Raw genomic sequence first — 21,305 nt, 5'->3', positions numbered from 1 at the left:
AGGGCTGGGAGAATTCTGCCCCCTACTTTTCACTGTTATTCGGTACACATGACAATAAATCTAAATCTAAATCACCTGAAAAGGTTGAACAAGAAGTGGAATCTGAATTAGCAATGGAACAACAGGATGTTTCCTCTGTTGAAGTGAGGGAAGCGACCTACCCTGAAGAAATTGCCTTATGGTTAAAATCTGTTCCACTGAGTATGATAGAATATTACATACTAATAAACCAGAGAACATAGGCAATAAGGAAAACTTGAGCAAAGCGTTTGAGGTTAGAGACTGAAAGCAGGTTAGAGGTCCTCATAAGTTCCATTTTCTGAGGGTGAAGAGAAATGGCATGACAAAATGGAGAAATTGGCTAATTTTCTCAGAAAACTCTAAGGTAGTCACTGTTATGTTTGCAAATTATTCCCTAGCCCCAGTAAAGGGAAACAAACATTTGTTGATGTGTTCTCGAACTGGAGAAATGTTGAAAGACATTTTGCTGACAATGAAACTTCCAAAGCTCATATCAAAGCTATGAGTGCGTTTGTTCAAAGATGCAAGTTATCTGGAAGAATTGATTCTGCGTTATCAGCTCAGTTTGAAAAGGAGTGCCAGGTTGGCTCTGCCAGGGTGCCCGGGGGGTAGTGCCAAGTTGCCAGGCTGTAGTGACAATGTGACAAAGTGGCAATGGGAGTGCCAGAGTACCACCCTGTACAGAGTCTGACCACCCCGAGGTTTCAGATGGCCTGGGAGACCACCCCCCCAGGTGCCATTATGCCTGGTCCACGTTTGTATGGACCAGCACTAATTGGCGCCATGGCGAGGTGTCCCAGGCGCCTGTGTTTGTTTCCGGGCCTCAGGTGGACATAATTAAATGAGTCTAATGGCTGACTGAAATATGTTAAGGGCAAGATCCAGTTGAGGCATCTCGCGAGAACTTGTTAGATCTCACGAGGTGTTCCGAGCATTGTAAATCTCGTGAGAGGCCTCTTGCGAGATTTAACGGCCTTGTCACGTCACTGAATCGGGAGCGCCGACTCAGTTCGATCACGCACAATGAGTCAAGAACATTTGAAAGTTCAGCAATACTGACAATTGAAAGTGCGTCTTCATAAGATTTTGCCTACGATGATGTCATTGATGATTGTGTGAAGAAAAAGTTTAGAAGAAAAACTATCTAAATTGCCATGCCAACAAGGGATGACGCAGGAAATCTCAAAAATCTGTCCGTCTTGCATATTGGAACCATAGAATTTATGATAATAACTTCTTTGATTTTGTGAGAGGAAGTACGGAAGTTAACTTTTGAATCTGATCAAGGCTCTGAAATATACTGAATGGCAGTATTTGCATTTTGTTGATTGGAGTATTTGCTCCTGCAATGGACTGGCTCATTCTGTCCTGCACTGACCTGTGCTGCAGTGATGTCATCGGCTAATTTTTGCATCTCGTTGCTCATCAGCAAACCATCTTTATCGTCATTCTGACCAGCGGTAAGCTTAGATTTCAATTCAGCAATTATTCTTGCAGGCGTTGGTATAACCCATTTAGCCTTACAAAACCTGATATCTCCTTAGCTTGCAATGTTAAAGATAGTATCCTTTCAATAATCTATCTTAGTTCGGAACACGGAACTGCCAACGCTGTTAATGCAATTTTCAAACAAGGGATTGGATAGGAATTGTTCTTGTTACTGCAATTACCTTTCGATTGTCACAATGCCCTGGACTAGTGCATGGTCAATTCCAACTCCTCTTGACCCAGAGTCACAATACAGGTGATATGCAATATTATTTAAAATACCCGAGGTCCTTGATTGATCCCAATAAACTGCTGCCACCAGGGGTGTAACTTTAACAGAAGTAACCTTTTATTATGTGCAGTGTTTTAGTTAAATGGACTGAAAATGTAACTACCCCTTTTCCAATCCCCCTTCTAACTACCTCCACTCTCTACATACACACACAGATAAACAGCACAGAGTGAAAGGGTGATGGAATGGGAAAGAAAATAATAATAAAAATTAAAGCATAATGATCTTTGATGCACTGGGATGACTTCTAGATAGTGCTTTTCTGAAGTTCAGCTTTTGTTTTGATATTTCTTCCTTCCAAATGGTTTTCTTTGGCAAGGTTCCAAAGAATCCTTACAGTGCAGAAGGAGGCCCTTTGGTTCATCAAGTCTGCACCGACACTCTGAAAGAGCACTCTACGTAGGCCCACTGCCCCGCCCTATCCCTTTAAGCCAATCTAATGTGCACACTTTTGGACTGTTTGGTTGTCTATCTTCTCTGCAGACTCCGCATCATTCCAAGTTCACAGCAAAGGATGTGCCGGGCACTCACTGCTTTCAGAACAATAAGGCAGTTCTTTCACTTCAACAAGCAGGAGAGAGAGAGAGAGCGTTCCTTGCACTTGCAAGTTTGAAACACTTCTGCCCTGGGGCGAAATTCGCCGACCCCCCGCCGGGTCGGAGAATCGCCGGGGGCTGGCGTGAATCCCGCCCCCGCCGGTTGCCGAAGTCTCCGGCACCTGAGAGCCCCCCGCCGGTTGGCGCCCCCCCCCCCCCCCCCCGCGCGATTCTCCGGCCCGGATGGGCCGAAGTCCCGCCGCTAAAATGCCTGTCCCGCCGGCGTAAATTAAACCACCTACCTTACCGGCGGGACAAGGCGGCGCGGGTGGGTTCCGGGGTCCTGGGGGGGGCGCGGGGCGATCTGGCCCCGGGGGGTGCCCCCACGGTGGCCTGGCCCGCGATCGGGGCCCACCGATCCGCGGGCGGGCCTGTGCCGTGGGGGCACTCTTTCCCTTCCGCCTCTGCCACGGTCTCTGCCATGGTGGAGGCGGAAGAGACTCTCTCCACTGCGCATGCGCAGGGATGCCGTGAGCGGCCGCTGACGCTCCCGCGCATGCGCCGCCCGGAGATGTCATTTCCGCGCCAGCTGGCGGGGCACCAAAGGCCTTTTCCGCCAGCTGGCGGGGCGGAAATTCGTCCGGCGCCGACCTAGCCCCTCAAGGTTGGGGCTCGGCCCCCAAAGATGTGGAGCATTCCGCACCTTTGGGGCGGCGCGATGCCCGTCTGATTTGTGCCGTTTTGGGCGCCAGTCGGCGGACATCGCGCCGTTTCCAGAGAATTTCACCCAAGGTTTTGTTTTAAAATACCAAATCCCTACTTCTTTGTGAAATCACCTCTGGAGCTAAGTATTCTTTCCACACAGTCTTACAAAATAAACTAAAATATTAGTTTTTCAGTCCGGCATCCCAGCCACGGTTGGGGTCTAGTCAGGAATTGTAATATTACCTAAATCTCTTTGACTGTGGGGATGAGAAACAGAAGTTTAACTAAGGGAATGATCTGAAGAACTAAACCCCACAAAACATCTTGTGTAAATGAGGAAAGATGCCAAAAACAATGAAAATGTAGAGAGAAGACAATTGAAAGTGGTACTGTCTCTGTAACACAGAGGCCAAGGCTAAAGCTCTGGGGCAAGGGTACAATCCCATCACAGTAGCTGGTGGAATTTAAGTGCAATTAATAAACAAAGATGTATAGTTCAGGTGGATTGGCCATGCTAAATTAATGTCCAAAGATGTGCGGGTCAGGTGGATTGGCAATGATTGATGCACAAGATTACAGGAATAGGGTGGGGGTGTGGGCCTAGGTGGACTGCTGTTTTGGAAGGTTAGTGCAAACTCGATGGGTTGAATGGCCTCCTTAACCATCCTATGGATTCTAAGGAAATATGAAATTTAAAGATAGTAATTTTTTTAAAGAATCATTTACGGGATGCGGGTGTTGCAGGTTAGGCCAGCATTTATTGCCCATCCCTAGTTGCCCTTCAGAGGTGGTGATGAATTGCCTTCTTGGATCACTGCAATCCTTGAGGTGTAGGTGCACCCACTGTGCTGTTGGGGAGGGTGTTCCAGGATTTTGCGCAAGTAACAGTGAAGGAGCAGTGATATATTTCCAAGTCAGGGTGGTGAGTGACTCAGAGGGGAACCTCCAGGTGGTGGGGTTCCCAGGTATCTGCTGCTAGATGGTAGTGGTCATGGGTTTGGAAGGTGCTGTCTAAGGTATCTTGGTGAGTTACTGTAGTGCATCTTGTAGATGGTACACACGGCTGCCACTGTTCATCGCTGGTGGAGGGTTTGAATGTTTGTGGAAGGTGGAGCAAGTAAATGGGCTGCTTTGTCCTGGATGGTGTTGAGTTTCCTGAGTGTTGTTGGAACTGCACTCATCCATGCAAGTGGACAGTATTCCATTACACTCCTGACTTATGCCTTGTAGATGGTGAACAGGCTTTGGGGGTCAGGAGGTGAGTTACTCACCGTAGGATTCCTAGCCTTTGACCAGCCCTGGTAGCCACAGTATTAATATGGCTAGTCCAGTTCAGTTCCTGATCAGTGTAACCCACAGGATGTTGATTGTAGGGGAATCAACGATGGCAATGCCATTGAGTGTCAAAGGGCGATGGTTAGATCCTCTCTTGTAGGAGAGGGTCATTGCTTGGCACATGTGTGGTGCAAATGTTACTTGCCACTTGTCAGCCCAAGCCTCGATATTGTCCAGGTCTTGCTGCATTTGGACATGGACTGCTTCATTATCTGAGGAGTCACAGAAGGTGGCCAACTAACTGATTGTCATAAAAACCCAATTGGTTCACTAATGTCCTTCAGGGAAAGAAATGTGTCCCCTTACCCAGCCTGACCTAAATGTGACTCCGGACCAACAGCAATGTGATTTACTCTTAACTTCCCTCTGAAATGGTTTAGCAAACCATACACTTACACTAAATTGCGACCGACAAGTCACAAGATAGAATGTAGCGATTCAAGAAGGCGGTTCACCCGAGACCTTCTTAAGGACAATTAGGGATGGGCTAGCCTTGCCAGTGATACCCACCTCAAATGAAAACATTTTCAAAAGCTGTTTTTTCAGCCACAATACCATGCTCCTGGATCTCGCTCCTAAATTCCTCCACCTTTCCTCTCTAAAATCCCCTCAATGCTATTTTATCCCACAACTACTCTGTTGGCTCCATTTTTGAATTATTTCTAGTTCCTTTTCCTTTCTGTTCGGAGATTTTTCTTCCCGGTTTCCGATGTTATAAAGTATTCTAAAACCTCTTTCCAACATGAGAAACACCAATTAAAAGTCAGTTGTTCTTGCACCTGGCCTAAGGTAACTGGACACTAACTGGGTGCCTGGAATGAAATGTGTCCCACATTCTAGCACTGACGTCGGTAAATGAATAAAGACAAGAAAACATTGGAAAACATGTAGGAGGTTTTTACAAAATGATCTTTTCTACCTACTGTTTAGTTTGTTGGCGGGGGGGTCGGGGGGTGAGGACCTCTCATTTCAATGCAGTGCACAAAAATATTATTACTGCTTTCATAAGATTGATCATGCACATTCCTAAACTCTGGATTTGAGCTCAGTGTCATCAGAGCAGCAAAGGTTTGATGGGATTTGCACAGTTACTAGCTTGCATTCAAACCACTAACATTTTCCAGCCAGGCTGATATAAAACCCAGATATTCAACCTGCACTTTTTCATCCAGACAGCTATCCTGGCCTTAGTTTGGATTCCTTTTTACTAGTGGAAACAAGCCTTCGCTGATGAAGGGGAGGGGGAAAAAAAACAACAGCATCTGCTGATAAAAACAAATGAAGTTTAGGGTCTGCCTGGATAGGTTTTACCTGAGGCAGAATCCACCAATTGTACACTACCAGTGATATGATATATCAATCGTTTCCATTTGCTGAGGTCATGTCTATTATTTGTGCATTGGTCTGCTCTCATTTCTGCCTCCGCTGAAATATAATGTTAAAAGCAGGGTAAATGGAGAAGTTATGTGAGGGCATGATAATTGCCTTGCCAATTATATGTAGAATTATTAGTAACTGCAGCACAGGAGGAAGTCATTTTTCTCATCTTGCCTGTGCAAAGAAAATGCCGATTGTAAACACCGGGTTATTCCAAATCCCAGAAGGGAAACTTGAAACAAATGTTCTCAACTCTATTTTGCAATTTGACGGGCAGCACAATAGTATAGTGGTTAGCACAGTTGCTTCATAGCTCCAGGGTCCCAGGTTCGATTCCGGGCTGGGTCACTGTCTGTGCGGAGTCTGCACGTTCTCCCAGTGTCTGCGTGGGTTTCCTCCGGGTGCTCCGGTTTCCTCCTACAGTCCAAAGATGTGCGGGTTAGGCGGATTGGCCATGATAAATTGCCCTTCGTGTCCGAAAAATATTATGTGGGGGTTACTGGGTTACCGGGATAGGGTAGATACATGGGCTTCAGTAGGGTGCTCTTTGTAAGGGCCGGTGCAGAATCAATGGGCCGAATGGCCTCCTTCTGCACTGTAAATTCTATGATATAATGTGAGAAATGTTTGAAATCCAGAAAATGATCTCACAGATGTTGGTGATGATATTAAATTAAATAAAGAAGCAATACTACTACTACCATATGCACCGATGAACAGCCAGATGCCAAATATGAAATTCTTCAGCTGATTTGTAGCCTCCTCCTCAGCCTGATGTAGGGCAGTGAGACCACCACTGAAACATCAGTCAGCACATTTGTCGATTATATGCACAATGAGTTTGCACCTCGCACAGTTGCACAGGGGTGAGTCACAGTATCCCCAATGGAAGAGGCTGTTGCGGCAGGGTCTGACTCCAGTGCAAAAGCTGTTCAGTTTAACCCATTCATCACGTGAGAGGTCGAAGCCTGGGATTTCTAATGTAGGATCATCAACCAGGTGCTGATTCTAGGCTGTGTTGTTGATGTTGTGCCACAGGTCCTTCCACAGGTCCACAGCAGAACTGCCTAGCTCGGGCAGGTTGGTCCAGATTGGCTCCCTTGAGATGACACGTTTTCTGGGTGGGTGAATGGGAGATTGTCCTCTACCAATGGCAGATCCGGATTTTTGCACATTCTTTCTAGGAATCATGCTGTGCGAACTACACAATGGATTTTTGGTGGCGCAATGTTGCAGAGCACAGGTCGCCAATTTGTGTTTGTGGACCAGATTACTCCTGAGATGTTCCTCATAGGCTTATTCAGCTGAACATCTAAGCAATAAAATTATCTAAGACAATGACTATACACAGTATCATTTACTTTACCCAATTCTAAACAACCTTTATTTCACTACCTTCAGAGGTAATTCTTACGGAACATTCCACAATATCTTATAGATTTTTAAAACCATAAAAGAAAGCCAGTAACAGTTACCACACCAGGCAGTTATATCTCTTCTGGGTTTTGCTTCTGAGGTAAAACAAACAGGGCAAACGTTCTTCACAGACACTGCCCACTGGGAATTAAACAGCTAGTCCTGCTGTAGCTGAGATCACAAATAGTTCCAGGCATCTGATGTGCTAGAATTTCAGCTAATATTTTCCCAGTAGCCTTAGCCTATTCCCGACCTATTGGGTATGAAGTAATTATGCTATTATGCTATGTTATCCATGATTCTCTTTCGCTTGATTATAACCAGCATTTAACTCGTTCTGGTCTCCGCAGGCCCACAAAGTCTGCATGTCAGTAATTCAAGCCAACTGAATAACAGCTGATGATATGTACATGTATCTTACCTGAAAGGCACCGTTCAAAGCTAACAGTTTTGACCGCTTGCATTTTTAAAAATGCAATATCATTAATTGCAGGAAATGTTAAAAGTATGAAGATTTATCATTCACTGTAAACTTGGTGCTTTTATTGCATTGTTCTTCAATAATTAAACAGCAGACTAATTCGTACAAGTTGTGACTACTAACAGAGAGCAATCACCTCACAGCAATTTATCGGCAAGAAGATACAATCAATGCCGTGAATAATGGATTTGTACAGAGTCCACGATTTCCTCTCAACTATCCAAGGAGCATTTTATTGACGTGGAGATTGCTGTCTCCTGAAAACACAAGGATACAGTTGGTGTTTGATACTCGCTTTGGACTGGAGGAACCAGAAAATGATATTTGCAGGTAAGCAGAAAAAGTGGGTAAGTTATGAAAAACTCTCTTCCTATTAATGCTTAAACTACTTCTTCCCATGTTCATGCTGTGGTGAGCATTAGGATTATAAACTTTAACGATCTTTGATTATCACATGAAAAGAGTTGATATTTATGGGTCAAATTGACTTGAGGTTGGTATGTACATGAATGGTGCAGTTGCAATTGTGTTTACAATGTCAAATAACAGCAGATGGTGCAGTGCTTTAGAATGAGAAGTCAAAACTCCAAACTGGCATTACACAAGGGTGTTTGGCATTGATGCACATTTTGCAGCTGTTGATTGGAAATGGAAGCCTTGAATTTTGTATATTCCATGTTATCCCTGACACACTGTGTGCAAAAAGTGCAATTTCTGGCAACACTGTTTCCTGGATTTGCATCAATGTTCTCTCCCAACAAGACCCTGTGCCATTTCATTGTGTTTAAACTCACTTGTGCAGAGGGGGAATGAGGTTTTGCTTTTTTGCCTCCTATACTTGGAGTGTTGAAGGTAAATATTTAATTTATCATGTTACACTAGTATCAGGCAATGTTTTTGGATTGTGAAGACATTAAACCCTTTAAACTCTCTGTCAGCATGTCAATCCAGGGTAGCACGGTAGCACAGTGGTTAGCACAGTTGCTTCACAGCTCCAGGATCCCAGGTTCGATTCCCAGCTTGGGTCACTGTCTGTGTGGAGTCTGCACGTTCTCTCCGTGTCTGCGTGGGTTTCCTCCGGGTGCTCCGGTTTCCTCCCACAGTCCAACAATGCACAGGTTAGATGGATTGGCCATGCTAAATTGCCTTCAGTGTCCAAAAAGGTTAGGTGGGGTTACAGGGATAGGGTGGAGGTGTGGGCTTAAGTAGGGAGCCCTTACCAACGGCTGGTGCTGTCTCGATGGGCCGAATGGTCTCCTTCTGCACTGTAAATTCTATGATTATATGAAATGCTGAAGAACACTTCCAGAGCTGTCCAAGTACCTGATGCATTTCTTCAGCATCCCAATTGATGGCTGTATTGAGGATCACATCATAAAAAGGCTTTTAGGGCCTCATTGGGCTCCTCGAAGGTAAAATCAGCCTTATGGTTCACAAGCCCTCCTGGGTAATTTGAGATGCCATGACTGTCACGTGTCCTGTTTGTCCACCTGCACCGAGATCCACAAACTTCTGCACCTGCCTGTCTGACTGACCTCATCAGTGGCAAAGTATACACTTCCTGACAATATTAAACCAACTTGGCATCAATGACCTGTGTGATGTGTTTGCGGATAAATTTCTATGATATTTTCAAATGTCCCCTGTGGATCTCTGGAATAAAAATGACACAAATAAAAGTTGAAGATGGTGGTCACTTTGACAGCCAGTGGCAAAGCATGGCCACCAGATCCACTTGGCAGCAGACTGAAAATGTCTGCGACCACCTGACAATACGCTCAGCCTTCTGAGCCACTGATATTTAGACATGGGGAGGAAGTTGATTCTCTGCTTATATTCATCATGAGGCAAGCATCAGCTCCTGCGAGCTGCACCCCTGAGCTCTTTCCAGCTCTCCTGTGGAGCAGCAGCAGGTCTGTGAGATCCTGCTCATTCCCCTGCTATTGATGTTCTTTCTGCTACTCTTCTTATCTTCTTAGCCCTTTATTTGAGGTCCAAGGTAAAGTAGAATAAGCAGCAACCATGGTGAATCTTTGTATGACGGATGGAAAGTGGAGATCGTACATTCAATCCTCCCATGTAGTGAAGGTCAAATCGAGTGTAGGAAAAGTCACCTCTAATGTAACAAAAATACTGCTAAAGTTGTTAAACCACAATCTCAAAACAAGTACTGTGAGCAACGCCTGTCGCTTAGGCAAGGAAACAGATGAGAGGTGTCAACATTTATGGGACTTTTTTGCCTGTTATTGCTTCAGTCTTCTCATTTGCTACAGTGCTCTCACCTTGGTTCCATTGGTGATTGGAGGAAGCCCAGGATAGCCGTGCATCCACAGTTAAAGTGAAAGTTCCGGTTAAAATATCTGTGATTGAATTCTTCGCAAACTTAAATTGGCAACCTATTGTGTTGATATGCACATGCATAGTGATATAGATAGTTAGATATACAACCTCCGACCAGCAGGTGGGGACAGAGAACCACCAGGTCACTCCAGAGATTGAGGAGATGGTAGTAAGTCGTATCAGAGGACAGTCGTATTAGACGTAGCTGCAGGAGAATTCACTAATCGTTACCATTTGTATTGTAGTTTTGTCAGTAAACAATCTTACTAGTCAAGACCTAAATGTTCTGTGTGTATCTCTACCATGGCCACAAAGCAGAACATAACATGGTAGCAGGAGTGTTTAACAATTGAAGATAACTACAGCAAAGATGGGACGAAACAGACCGAAGAAAGAAAAAATAAAATTCTTCCACCTACCTGGTAAACTACGGGCAACTGGAACTCAACGCTCGTAAGGACTGTGAAGTTCGAGGTGGAAGATCTGAAGGCATGTCACCAGCTTCAAGTCACTGGTACATAATGTGGATGAGATTTGGATTGTTTTGAAGTAGCAATACAAACTCTATGTTGCAGCCCTTGGCCTGCAGGCACAGCCTGACGAGAGGCGTATTGTGTTGCAGCTCATGGTAGCAGGTCTTCAAGCCACCAAAATTTATAATACCTTCGCGTTCGACAGCGAGGCGGACAGCAAAAGCTTCGAAGAAGTGCTTAAATAATTCGATCAGCAGCACTCCCATAGAAAAAACAAAACCTTCAAATGCTATATATTCCATTCGCGCACCCAGAACGGAGGCATTTGATAGCTTCCTCACTGACTTGCGATTGAAAGTGCAGTAGTACAACTTCAGCACACTCCAATCATCAATGATACGAGACCAGATAATTTTTGGAATCTCCAATAATAAAGTGCGCGAGAGGCTACTGCAGGAAACAGACCTGCAACTTGAAAGTGCCGTTTGAATCTGTCATGCTAGTGAGCTTGTTGCAAAGCAGCTTGACACATTGAATCTCCATCGTTTTAGCGCGAAGGAAGAAGAGGTGGAAGATGGCATTAGTGTGCTGATGCAGCTGAATAAGAAATGTGCTCCCTGTGCGGGCGGCCATTTTAAGCAGCTGAACGGATTCGCCACGCTATGCAGCGATGCAGCACTCAACATTTGCCACGAAGATGTCCAGCTTTTGGATTGATCTGTTACAAATGTGGCAGAGCAAACCACTTTGCCTGGCAATGTCACTCCCGTCAGATGGTGGAGTGAGCAAGACCTGTTCAACTGGTTAACAGCCAACTGGTAACTGAAGAAATAATCCCATTTTGAAGAAATTGGCTCCAGAGAAATACGATGATTTACCCTATGCCCACGGAATAGCTCCTGCGGTGGATTCTCAAGTACTCGAGGCCAGTCCATCAAAAAACTTGCAGCAAGAACAGATGGATGCATTTTCGTGCAGTTCTCCAACAACAGATGAAGCATGTATCATTATATCAGATGAGGATCAGCCATTAATTGAGACTAAAGCACAAATTGAAGAAGTAATGCCTAACTTTGAGGACATTGATCCAGTAAGATACCAGAATGCAAGGGTTTGCAGATCATTTCTGAAGTCGCAAACCTGCCTACAACTGCAAGAGTGTCCAAAAGTATGCTGACATTAGATGCCTCATCAGTCGATGGGTATATGGTGAAGCGTTCGAGCGCAAGCACCAGGGATCAACCAAAACTCCTCAATCCGGCAAAGGATCCAGAAACCTATCACAGCAGAAGATCTAGAGACAGCTATTGCAGCAAGGGATCCAGAAACAGCTAATCCCTTGGCCAAGACCAGTAGCAAGAATGATACTCTAGGTGCACAGGCAGATGTGAGTGTGGATGGCACCAAAGATAAGAAGGAAAGAGCTGATTATTCAAAAAAGAAAGAAGAGTAAGGGAAGAGTCGATGACACAGTCTGTCAGCCGGGTAGCAGCTGCAACAGTGAAGAAATGAGCATCGGCGATAAGGCTAATGTACAAGGACAAACACAGAGTAGGAAGCATCATTTCAGAAGACTTAAAGAGTTGGTGACTCAAAGACCAGACAGAAAACTGGTCTTTCGAAAAATACATGATCACGTATTCGTTCAATGCTCAGGAGACCAACAAGAAGATGTTGTTAACCTGAAAGACTGAATGTGTAATGAACTGTGTACAGGGACATGTTTGAAATTGTTATGCGTATCATGTTTGGTAGCACAGTTATATTTGTTAAACATTGGGCAGCATGGTGGCGCAATGGTTAGCATTTCTGCATCATGGTGCCGAGGTCCCAGGTTCGATCCCGGCTCTGTCCATGTGGAGTTTGCACGTTCTCCCCGTGTTTGCGTGGGTTTCGCCCCCACAACCCAAAGATGTAAAAGGTAGGTGGATTGGCCACTCTAAATTGCCCTTTAATTTGGAAAAATTAATTGGGCATTCTAAATTTATATTAAAAAAATATTTGTGAAACATTCACGTTTCCAAAGGAAGGGGGGTGTGGTGATATGCATATGTATAGTAATGTAGGTAGTTAGATATAACAACCTCTGACCAGCAGATGGGGACCACCAGGTCACTCCAGAGATCAAGGATATGGTAGTAAGTCGTATCAGAGGACAGTCGCATTAGATGTAGCTTCAGGAGAATTCACTAATGGTTACCGTTTGTATCATAGTTTCTTTAGTTATCTTTCCACGTGTTCATTTTATCAATAAACAATTTTACTCATCAAGATGTTCTGTATACATCTCTACCATGACCACAACACAGAACATAGTACCCGCCTCTCCTGGTTTCTCACTTGTGGCCAAACACGTGGCAAAGGTCAGCAGATCGGAGCCAGCTTCTCAACCCACTATCAATTTCAGCACTTTTAACCATACACCTGCTCCCAAACACACTCGCTCTTTGAAGTTAAAATTCCCCGTGGGGTTATAAACTCAACTCTTCATCCAATTCAATTTCTCTGCACTTAACACTTTTCACCTTGATGAGCACACACAGACCAAAACCCGAGTTGTGTGCAGAGAGAAGAGCACTCGCGTTCTCATCACGATGATATTTATTTATGATGATGATCAGAGGCCATTTATTTGTCATAGTACCAAAGATTTGAAAATACTCAGAACTCATCTCACGAGCAGTGCCTCATTAAATGATCGTTGAACAGGTCTAATATTGCTGATGGCAAATATTATGTTGAAAGTACATAAGGTCGTTTTCAAAGCTCTTCCACATATGTGTTCAAATTTATGCTCCCAAGAGTCTCTGAGCTGCTAATCAGACCTCATTAATTCTAAAATTTGAAAGAAGTAATTAAACAAAATTTGAACTATCTTACTTTTTGGTGAGGTCCAATTATTTGTGCAGTAAAGAATATTGGGAGCCAATTAAAAATGGTAGGTTAGAAATCACTATCATTTACATTCTTGAATGCTTAACGCTCTCATTTCAAACTTTTCTTTCCATTAGTTTAATGGATATGTTAACCCGATATGTTAATCATTCCAATGAAAGAGCACTGAAGAATTGTGCAGAATAAGACTGCAGGACTAATTTCTACTCTACTATTTAAAGCAAAATAGTCTGGCAACACTTGCAAATGATACAACGTTTCAGTTGAGCAAATATTTTCTTTGCATATATTTATAGCCAATGAACGTATCAATAAATTCTCAGTATGCATGGAGTAATTAGATATTTAAAATGAAAATTACTAAATAGTATACATCTTGCAAAGCAGGTGCAGTCAGCCGAATTGACTTTACCGAAAGGTGGGATAATTGACTAAATTGCCTATGAAGTGCAATTTTGAGCAGTTTTAAATGTGAAACAAATTATCCTGATTTTCATCATGGATATTATTGCATCAGCTTTTGTTAAGTAGATGCTTCAAATTCAAAAGCACTCAGTAAGGGAAGATCAGTGCATGATGCTGTCTCATAACAATGAGATGCAAATGTTGTTGCTTTCACTGGTACATTAGTATTTTGACAAAATGGAAAAAAATCCAAATGCCACCACAGTAGTGAGACTAACTGGTTTAAATTCTGTTCTATTTACAAAGTTAAGGGTGATCTAATGAAGGTGGTTAGAATAATTAAAGCATTTGTCATGATAGATAAAGAGAAACTAATACCTCTAGCGTGAGGGTCCAGAATAAGTGTTTTTTTTGAGGGAATGGTAAAATGAGACCATTTATTCTGAATCAGGCAGCTTTCAAATTAGGGGGTAAGGGAACTTTAGTTGTGGATTCTGGATCCGTTCAAAATTTCCTGACTGAGATTAATAGATTTTAGTTATGTAAGGATATCAAAGGATAAGGAGCAGAGTTGAGTAATTGGAGTTGAGATATAATCAGCTATGATTTAACTCAATGATCTAACAGGCTCGAGGGGTGAATTACCTACTCCTCTCCTGTTCCTACTTCTTGTTTTTCTAACTCAAAAAGTTTACAGGAGGAACTTTACAACCCCTCCCGCTTGCGGGATCTTCTGTTCCTGCTGAAGTCAGTGGAGTTTTGAACGGTTTGCTGCATTTTGCAGCCCTGCCCCTGCCGTTACAGGGCTGTAGAATTCCGCGCTATCTTTTGAAAGAATAGTGGGGGAATCCTATCACATTGCCCCTTTATATTTATTGGTTTTAAGTGTTGGCAGCATAAGCAGGCACAAAAAATATACTTTCAACATTACCTGAGTTGAACCCCTTTGAAAGTGTAATGGACAGCTGGAAAAATAATTAACCATGTTTTTATCTTTTCTCAAATGGAATCTTGGCTGATTTCAATCGGTCTCATTTTCCTGTTAAACAAAAGAACGAGATTCAACCTGGCTGTTCTCGCAGCGTTTTGAAAAAGTTGCATACAATTGTTAATAATTTAATTTTCTGTTAATGATGCCTGCCAGAAACCAATGCAAGAATTGACGGGGACCATGTAATTTGGCATCTTTAATGTGTCTAGAAATTATTTAACCAAAAGAAAATGCATCGGAATACTGCACACCCTTAGCTTAGCATTTTGGTACAGATACATATTTTAAAATTAAACATAGGGTGAGAAAATATAGGAGCATTTTATTACCCTTCTCCTAATCATCATGATATACTGCCCCTGAGATAAATCCAGGAATCAAAATAGAACAAACCACATTCGAAGCATTTCAGTTCTTTGACTTCCCAGAAAGTAATTTTAATAATTAGGACATAGGACATAGAACATACAGTGCAGAAGGAGGCCATTCGGTCCATCGAGTCTGCACCGACCCACTTAAGCCCTCACTTCCACCCTATCCCTGTAACCCAATAACCCCTCCTAACCTTTTCTGGTCACTAAGGGCAATTTAACATGGCCTATCCACCTAATCAATTAAGAAGGACACCCTTGATTCCTGACTGGAAATGAAGGTTCTGCTTCTGTCCCATTTTTCACAATGTAAAATGGGTCTGTACTCTGTTAATTTTTGCCTCTGGTGGATCATTTTATATTTTGACATGCCACGTAACATGGCCACTAGCCTTATTATACATGCTGGGCACTTATTCTGCCTGTTTTCAACAAACTGTCCTTATTATTGTTTGTGTTTTCCAACAGAACATGTATGCAAGCTTCTTGTCATTTTTCACCAGCTATCAGACAGCAACTGTGCTGTGAAAGATATGACTTCACAAGCACAGATGGCTTCTTGAACTGTGTGGTCAGCCCACCGTGACAATGTCTTCATGCAACAGCAACACAGAAAAAAAATGACTGTGCATAGATTACATTAATTTGTGGATTCCTGTCTAGCTTTAGATATTGGGAAAGGGCACCTACATACTCATCCCAACAAAGTTTGACTTTGAGATCACATTTAAATTTTATTCATTCTAACCATCAATTAATTGATCCATATCCCTTTCAATGTGCATTTACTTAAATATTTAAATGAAATTCTGCTTAAAATGAAAGTAAAAAAGCTGTTTGAATAATACTTAAATTTCAAGGACAATTAATTTGCACTGGCTGCTCTGAAGGACACTGATGCTATTATTGAAACCATTTGCATGTGAACATTACCAGGTGACTATCCATGTTTCTTTGCATACAGCTAAACTAGCAGTGTAAGATTCCACACAAACTTGAGGACTGCAAATTGCAAATGTTCTGCATGGTACCCCATCTCCATTTTAACTTCAAAAACAGAAATTATATCACTTCAAGCAAGGTATATGTCATCCCTGCACTAAATCTCTGTCTGATTTGATCTATGTTTAATAAAATCAATGAATGTAATAAATTGTATCGACACTGATAAAGGTCAAGAAGGTCTTATGGAGCAGTAGTTGTGTCCCTGCCTCTGAGGAAAAGCTGTGGGTTCATGTTCCACTTGAGGACTTGATGGCAAAGGAAGGCACATTCATAATACGGTCCAATAGGTTGAGTGTCAACCTTCAAATCCTTTCAACACACCAAAGTTGGTGACAAGAGTGGGAGAGATTCCTGGTCAGCCATGTTTGCTGTGGAGTGGCGGAGTTTGGTGACTGGGGGAATTTCACAGTAACTTCATTGTAGTGTTAATGTAAGCCTACTTGTGACACTAATAAAGATTATTATTATTATTATTGGTCATCATATAATCTAAGGAACTAATTATCTTATTCTAAATCTTTTCAACAGTCACATTTTAACCATTTTATAAACTAAGAATTAGGAAATGCGATTCCACAATGGAAAACAGTAATACATTTAAATATATGCAATGGAAATGAAATTTAATTTATTTCTTAAACTCCCACAATTCCAGGAAACATCACTGCTTGAGGTTTTATGGTGTGAGATAATGCACTTGGGGAGCGTGAACTAAGGTAAAGACATTTACAGTAAATGTAGGCCACCGAGAAATGTAGAGGAAAAGAAGGGGCTTGGAGTAAAGGTAAGTAAAGTTGTGACAGGTGAAGATTTAATCTGAGGATCACCACGTCACAGGCTAGGGGCAAGGTTGAGAAGGCGGGGCCTTCATGAATAACCTCAGCTGGTACAGGAGTACTTGGAATATATGTCAACAGATCCCCAAAAGTAGCGGGACAATTAGATAAGGTGGTTACAACGGTAAAAGAGAGTTATTTTTTAGTTGAGACTTAGAACACAAAAATAGGAAGGTTATGCTAGAACTGTATAAAGCACCAGTTAATCCACAGAGTACTGCATATAGTTCAGCTCACCACATTGCAGAAAGGATGTGATCGCACTAGAGAGGGTACAGAGATGATTTACGAGGAAGTTGACAGGGCTCGAGAATTTTAGCCACAAAACAAAGATCCAATAGTCTGGAGTTGTTTTCTTGCACATGGGGGATTTAATTCAAGTGTATGAAATTGGGGGAATCTCAATAGAGTGGATAGGAAGGACCTATCCAGGGGATATACATTTAAAGTAACTGGCAGAAGTTTAGCTGGGAGCTGAGAATTTCTTTCACCCAGACGATTGTGGGGGTCTAGAGTTCATTGCCTGAAAGGGTGGTAAAGGCATACACCCCTCTCCCCCCCCCCCCCCCCCCCCCCCCCGGTCACATTTAAAAAATACTTGGCTTTGCACTTTAGATGCCACAAACTCACTGCTATGGTCGAAGAGCTGGAAAGTTGGAGCCAGTTAATTATTTGTTTGGCTGTAAGAGACAATATGCCTATCTCATTTAAGAATGTAACAGATTTTCTTTTTAAATACCCAAGCTTGATATTGTTTAGCTGGTCTCCATTCATGTACATATTCAGGGTAACTTTCAGAGATGCTGTAGGACAAAATAAATGTTTGCTTTCATCCCTTGTTAGTTTGTTCTTCCAACTTGAAGGTGATATCCTGTGCTGGAGTATCAATGCAGCAAGCACGTTGTTGCCCCTTCCAGGTTACCATTCTCCAGATATGATCGAGAAAGTGAGGGGAAAATTTGCCAACCAGCAGAGACTTTTGGGCCAAATGGATTCCTTTTGTGCCATATATCCTATATAAGCTTGGGAGGTGCATGAGTTGGCTTGTTTGTGTGGAGTTAAATCCCCTGAAATTGATGACAGACCCAAAGCCCGATATCGTCCCACCCTTTCATTGGATCCTTTAGGATGGGATTGACGATAAGCAGGAAATCACCTTTTATTAGTCAGTTAAATTATTAAGGTACCTAAAAAAAACATTTTAGGATTTCTTTTAATCCTCAATTCTGGATTCCCAGCCAGCGCATGTGTTTCCCGACTGGACAACAACACAATAGGATCTCTGAAGTGAGTGCTCAATGGGAAGAACTTCTTCAGTGGAGGCTTTGACTGCTTCCACTGGAGAGCTCAAGCCATGGCTAGGTGAGAGGCTGCTTCTGTTCAAAGCATTTCGTCTCAGAGTGCTAGCATTGCTTGAAAGATGCCTGACAACCTGTTAGAAAGAACTTCACCTATCTAGCACTTCTCTCACCCTCAGCTAGGGAGCAATGCACTGTCGAAGGTGCTGTCTTGCAGATAAGATGTGATGCTAAGGCCCATCTGCCTGCGTGGGTGGGTGTAAAAGCTCCCATGGCACTATTTCGAAGATGAGTAGGAGTTATCCCTGGTGTCTTGACTAATATTTATCTCTCAACCAACAGCACCAAAGCAAATTATTTGGTCATTACGACATTGCTGTTTGTGAGATACGTTTGCTGTGCAGAACTTAGCTGCTGTGTATCCTACATTAGAACAGTGACTACATTTCAAGATTACGTTATTTGTTGTGAAGCACTTTCAGACGTCTGGTGGCGGTGAAAGGCAGTATATAAATCATGTCTCTCTTTTCCAACCTGAAAATGGTGCAGCCGTTTCTGCAAGAATCAAGTCCAGAAGATTTCTTCCTGAATGTTCCCATTGTGGAGTTGGTGGGAGAAATAACCACAACTCAGTCCAACTCTGCTCCCCCCCGCACGTTGACACGCACACATTTACCAGCCAATGTGATGGGATAGTGATCAATAATGGGAACTCTGGCTGTGCTTTTTCTCTTTAACCCAGGTCTGCTGAGGCCCACTGTAACACCTGTAACCCAGCTAGTGTCAGGCAGCTGAATACTGATCAGAGGTCGAGGGCTGGATTTTTAACTTGGAGACGGGTAGCAGGAGTCGGGAAATTTAGAGTCAAGCAAGCGGCCCCCCACCCCATGTTGGAAAGGTTCCGGAAGCAGCCCACAGAGGCTGCCAGCTGCCAAGGCAGGCTGTTTAAAAGCTCTGCATCAGTGCTCTTGAATTCAGTCCCAGTTGTAATAACAACAGCAAAACAAAGAACAGCCGTCTAGCCTTCTCCCCTTACACCCTCTCACCTCCCACACCCTCCCTATGGACCATTTGTGCGAACTCAGGCTAACTCATGCTCACCAGCCACAACACACCCCTGCATGATCCCTTATACCCTCCGTGCCAAACTATGGCATTCCACCCATCCCCAGGACCCCTTATATCTTACATGTCAAACTCTGCCCCCACCCAGCCCCCATGGCCCCTCATATCCTCCACCGACCCAAAATAGCCCTTCGTTCACTCCATGCCAAGCTATATCCGCTAGCCACACCCAATGATTCCTCATACCCTCCATGCTAAGCCCTGGAACTTCCATGCCCATTCCCCCACTATAAACTGTGTACAAAATCAATGAACCCCTTACTTAAAATCATATGTGTGTTAAAGCAAAGGGAAGAAAATAGTCATTTATTCAGAACTTCCTATTTTCTTAAAAAGCACTCATTTCACTCCAGCCCTTTAAAAGTGACAATCAACCAGATCCTTTAAAGTATCAATAGCTGAAACTGTAATCAATTAAAAACTCTCCATCTTGTGCAAATGAACATCATGCAATTGACAGAATACATCAGGATGCAAGAACTGTCAATCAGCTGCTTCAACACCCTAATAAAACTGGGGGTGCTGGGAATGGGGTTGGAAATCATGGCTTTGCGTCCAAGCCACCATTTTCACATCTCCATGGATTGTCCCCCCAATTCAATGAAATCCAACCACAAAGGAGGGATATTCTTAGAAGAATCATACAATCCTTATAGTGCAGAAGGAAGCCATTCAGCCCATCGAGTCTGCACCGACCCTCTGAAAGAGTACTCCACCCAACTCCACTTTCCCACCCTATTCCTATAACCCCTTAACCTAACCCACACATCCCTGAACACTAAGGGTCAATTTAGCTAGGCCAATCCACCTAACCTGCACATTGGACTGTAGAAGGAAACCGGAGCACACGGAGCAAATCCACGCAGACACAGGGAAAAAGTGCAAACTCCACATAGTCACCCGAGGACAGAATTGATCCCAGGTCCCTGGCGCAGTGAGGCAGCAGTGCTCGCCACCGTGCCACCTTGTATTGGACTGTATTAATCAGTGCTGCATGACATGCTTTATTTACCCACAGAATCTCCCAGGATACACAACTTTTATTTTGAAAGAAAGTATATTAATTAGAAAAGTAACCATTCATCTTTACATTCTCTACCATTTAGATACGACTTTGTAGAGGTGGAAGATATCTCTGACACAAACCAAATTATTCGTGGAAGATGGTGTGGAAATAAAGAAGTTCCCCCAAGACTAATATCAAAAAATAATAGGCTAAGGATAACCTTTAAATCAGATGAATATTTTGTGGCCAAGCCTGGATTTCGCATTTATTACTCTCCAGTGGAAGTGGTAAGTAATATTCGTCAGTAGATTTGTAACTCGGAATCACAGATATGATCATCAGTGGACTTTTCAATTCACAGTTTAGTTGAATGATGGAGTTTGGATAGATGCTGTGAAGACACGGTCAGTTAGGCTATTACACTCCAGTGTGAAGCTAAATGTCATGTGTGATAATCATGTCTAAAGATACCCCATATAAAATAACAAATATTGCAATTTGTGCATATTTCCAGGCAGTTTTTGAAATGAATTTGGAGAGAATGTATAACAATTCTATTACATTGGAAAACAACTTCCCTACACTTCTCTGTCTCTCCCATGCGTTTCTCCTTTCAGGCACTCTTTAAGACTTTGACCAAGGTTTTGGTCATCTGACCTAATTGCTCCTTATGTGGCTCAGTGACATGGGGCGTGATTCTCCGGCCTCCCAGCTGCCTGCTTCCTGGAGGCGGCATGCCATCCGTTGGCAATGGGATTCTCTGCTCCAACCACGGTCAATGGGAATTCCCTTTGAGGCCACCCCATCCCATCAGGAAAGCTGTGGGTGGGGCTATGCTGCCGGCGGTGCCAGAAAATCCCACTGCCAGCAAACAGCCAGATACTTTCGGCCATAATTTGTCAGATAGCT

The 21,305-nt window shown here is 43.1% G+C and overlaps 1 protein-coding gene across 2 annotated transcripts in view; it reads left to right on the top strand.

The window, feature by feature from the left end:
* Positions 1-21,305, top strand: part of pdgfd (platelet derived growth factor d) — a 266,172-nt gene that overhangs the window by 173,949 nt on the left and 70,918 nt on the right. The window contains exons 2-3 of one of the 2 annotated variants that reach the window (XM_072476742.1): positions 7,795-7,981; positions 20,497-20,683. In XM_072476742.1, coding sequence (XP_072332843.1) covers positions 7,795-7,981; positions 20,497-20,683 — 374 coding nt within the window. Of the gene's footprint in view, positions 1-7,776; positions 7,982-20,496; positions 20,684-21,305 lie in introns of both variants that reach the window. The other variant, XM_072476741.1, reaches the window with a different exon arrangement.

This window comes from Scyliorhinus torazame, chromosome 15, assembly GCF_047496885.1.
Source record: "Scyliorhinus torazame isolate Kashiwa2021f chromosome 15, sScyTor2.1, whole genome shotgun sequence".
Classification (NCBI taxonomy): Eukaryota; Metazoa; Chordata; class Chondrichthyes; order Carcharhiniformes; family Scyliorhinidae; genus Scyliorhinus; species Scyliorhinus torazame.
Note: the sequence above shows the minus strand (reverse complement) of the source record. Positions and strands in the feature narration are given on the sequence as shown.